This window comes from Oryzias melastigma, linkage group LG20, assembly GCF_002922805.2.
Source record: "Oryzias melastigma strain HK-1 linkage group LG20, ASM292280v2, whole genome shotgun sequence".
Taxonomy (NCBI): Eukaryota; Metazoa; Chordata; class Actinopteri; order Beloniformes; family Adrianichthyidae; genus Oryzias; species Oryzias melastigma.
The window spans coordinates 25,625,952-25,629,790 of NC_050531.1; the positions used below are offsets into that span (position 1 = coordinate 25,625,952).

Below are 3,839 nucleotides of genomic sequence, written 5' to 3' on the forward strand. Positions count from 1 at the left end.
GAGGACAGGAGTGAAGCACAGCTAAAAGTACTCAAAGCTAAATCAGGGTCAGGCAGCCAAGGGTCAAACACGAGCATGAGGGCATCAGAGAACAACCAGAGTGGTTAGGGTCCAGGCGAGGGTCTGGACAGGCGCCAGACGAGCTGATAGGAAGTGTGGAGAGAGGTGACCTTTCTTATCCCAAAAGCCAATTCCATGACCGGGGTTTGGGCCATTGTGGCACCCTTCTTTGACTGACACCCTAAACCACATTGCACAAGACAGCCCATTGATGTTGTTTAATCCTGGATTAAAAACTTTTGAGCATAACAGAAGTTGGATTTTTTTTTTCATCTTTTTTTCTCTAAACTTTTGTAATTCCTAGCGTGTCCACATGAGGGCACTGTTGCGTTTGAGCTTCATTTTTTTAGCACGAACAGCTGCTACTGTTCTCTGCCTGGTTCGGGAGCGCGCCTGGACACCGTGCTTGCGCAGTGCGTGGACTGTCATTTGGCAGCTGTTGCTCATCTTTGCGCTCCTCTTGGTTTCTGCTTCAACCCGCAGCTGCTTCGTTCGTTTAGGTCACTCTCTATCCATCATAGATACACGTTTTACTGAAACTGTTATGCTAAAATGTATTTCAGCTCAAGTTTGGTCTTCCTTTGAGTTAAAAACACGCCGTTAAAGACATGCGCTGAAACTCAACTGTGCGTAAAAGTCACGCCAGGCGCAGACTCTGATTCATCTGCGTGTTAATATCGCGGGTTTGTTTCCTGCAGTTTGGAAGAGATTTTGCTGCTCGTGTTTCCCGTGGAGGATGACGGTCAGATGAGCTGCTGCCTGGGAGGCTTTAACCGCTCGCTGGATGAGATGCGCTCCTTTACGCACCAGCTTCCTCTGCTCCTGCCTTTCCTGATCCTGATCTGCACGGTCAGTCCTTTCATTCTTCTGCCAGACTTTATACTATTAACACAAGAATGTTGTTGAGTTGTGTTTTTTTTTTTTTTTTTTTTTTTTTAACTTTTTCGAACTTTCCGAGTTCAGTTTATTTTCCAGACCTTTAGGTAAATACAGAGCTTTTGTTATTGCTTATTTTCACTCAGAAAAGTAGAAACATCCAGGTGTTTCTCAGTTCTTATAACACCTGTAATGCTTAATAGTGGATTCATTTCACTTTACCTTCTTTGCTATCGCAAACATTTTAACACTTAAATATTCACCTTTTAGAAGCGTTTCTGCTAAACGTAATCAACTTTTTCCAGGCAAATGTGAATCGTTTCTTCTGGAGCTGCTCTTTGCCTCAGGCAGAAACCAGCTGCACACCTCATGATGGAACGGTGCTGCAGGCTGCTTGAGAGAAAGCATCAATCATGAATCGCCTTCCTGCCAGCAGCTGCTGCTGCTTCATTTGCATCCTTCCTCTCAGCTGTAGTACAAACCAAGAACCAGAGCCATTCCATTTGGAGTTTGGATGATTAACAAACAATTTTATTGGACCATAGAAATATATCTTCGGAAGATCCCAGCAGGCGTGGGCCGTCCAAAAGAACACTTAAGCTAGAGAAAGTGTTCTTAAAGGAAGTCAGGGGAAAAGTAACAACCCAAATGATGAATGATCTCTGCAGTTAGTGAAGGTTTTTTGTGATGTGCACCCCGGGTCATGGATGAGGGGGAAATAACAGCGTTTTTGTGGATTTGACCTGACAGCAATCAGCAGACACCTTGGGAGATCATCAGAGCTCCTTTTGAAATTTAAGGCTCAGTGTCAACATTGTTTTATGAGGGTCCAGCACGGCCAGAGACGGCCAGCCGGTCCAGACTGAACATCAAACTCCACAAGAAGTGCAGGGGTTTAGAACTGATCCTAAAATGATTAACTAAATAATAATATTAACAATTCATTTAACAAAAGAACTGATCTGAAAAAATCTCTGCTTTTTACCACGTTCTCTGTCCAAGTGATCCAAAGGGTTTTACATTCTTATGGAGTAGGGATGTCAAACTCAATCACACAACAGGGCAAAATCCAAAACACACACTCTAAAACTACATTTTTAAAACTTTAAAACTGTAACTTTTTAACATCATGAACTAGATATACAGCATTACCTGTGATAATGTTAGTGTGAATGCTGTAAGCTGAATTTGGCCACTGAAGATGCTGAAATTGATAGATAAAAAAGCTGGTTTATAGCTCAAAACGCTGAAGCTGATAGCCAGCTAAAATATCAGCTAAATTCCAAAACAGCCCAAAAAAAGAATAAAAATAAAGCTAAATTAGCCAGAACAGCTAGCATGTAGCTGAAATATAAGATAAACTCCAAAATATTCTAAACAATCTTAGTAAATGCCAAAACACTCCAAAAAGCTACCAGAATGCCAATTCTTAAAACTTTAAAACCGTAACTTTTTAACTTAAATAAGAATAATAAAAATGCAGGAATATTATTCCAGAATAAATCAATTTAAACCTTAAATAACTTTCAATATTTTACTGATATTTTACTTAATATTTAATTTTTCAAAATTATACAAGTTAGAAATGAGTACAAGATAACATTGGATCATTAATGACAATAAAATAAAATGATCCGGAGGGCCGGATAGAATTAACCGGAGGGCCGGATCCGGCCCCCGGGCCTTGACTTTGACACATTATAGACAATCATTTGTTCACACTTTAAACTACACTTGATGAAAGCTGTGAACTTACTTGTGATCAGTATCAGCATTCTTGAACAAATTATAATGATGTCCAACACTTCTACATTTCAAAAACACCCCATCAAGGTATGGAGAGAAAATAGACTCACTCTGATCTGTGGTTGTGTATTCTTGATTCGTGTCTGCAGCGTGTGGTTTCAGACACAGGAACAAACTGAGAAAACCTTGAGCCTTGTTTGCTGAACTTCTGCTCACACCTCAGAGAAAGAGCAAAAACAATCCATCAAGCTGAGACCACACGATGTAACCGCAGCTTTCTGTTTCCTGTCAGCACGAATGTCCATCAGCTTTCTGCTTCCACTCTGCCGAGGAAACTTTATGCGTCCAACGAGACTTCCATCTCCAGCCCAGACCCACTTCTGATCCTGCAAACCTGAGGATCCTCTGTCATTTCCTAACCTGGTGTCTCAGCAGAAAATGTCTTTTCTCTCATGAATTTAAGCTTTTCACTCAACCTCTGGTTCATTTTTGATGTTTGGTGAAGTTTTTGTCCAGAAAATAATAATTTCCCTTTCTTTTACGTTTACTTTGATGTTTTAGTCAAAAGTTTAATTCTCAAACAAATGTTCAGCCCTGAAGTTTCTGCAGAGCATTTAAAGCAAAACATCAATGCATGGTCTTTGTGTCCTCACTCTGAAACGATTAACCCGACCGTAACTCACACGTCTAGACCTCCTCCTGGACACAAAATCAATGTGGGGCGGATGTGTGGGCTCAGCTCCTCATCTGTCTGGAGGAGCAGCTGAAAGCTTCATGTGAGGAAGCGTTTGCCTGCAGATCAATCTGGGAAAGTTCAGCTGTAGCTCTTCTGTAACGGCACAAACATGCTGCTAAATATAGATGATCTGCTGAAGATCTGAGGCCTCATGCGTCAAACTGCAGGTTTAGGTCTGAAGAAATGCTTTGATATCTTCAGATGTTCAAGCTTCTGATAGAAATCTGAGACATTTGGTGAAAAGCTTCGTTTCTGCTCATTCATAACCTTAAAACAAAAAGTAACAAAACAAAAAATCTAAATTATGAACATCCATCCATCCATCCATCTTCTTGACCGCTTCTGCCCTTTCGGGGTCGCGGGGGTGCCAGAGCCTATCCCGGCTACTGAAGGGCGAAGGCGGGGTACACCCTGGACAGGT

At 41.4% G+C, this 3,839-nt stretch overlaps 1 protein-coding gene across 1 annotated transcript in view; it reads left to right on the forward strand.

The window, feature by feature from the left end:
* Window positions 1–3,839, forward strand: part of LOC112139030 (vasoactive intestinal polypeptide receptor 2) — a 39,204-nt gene continuing 35,365 nt past the window's right edge. Inside the window, exon 1 of the mRNA XM_024261722.2 lies at window positions 1–909. Coding sequence (XP_024117490.1) covers window positions 808–909 — 102 coding nt within the window. The 5' untranslated portion in view covers window positions 1–807. The remainder of the gene's footprint in view (window positions 910–3,839) is intronic.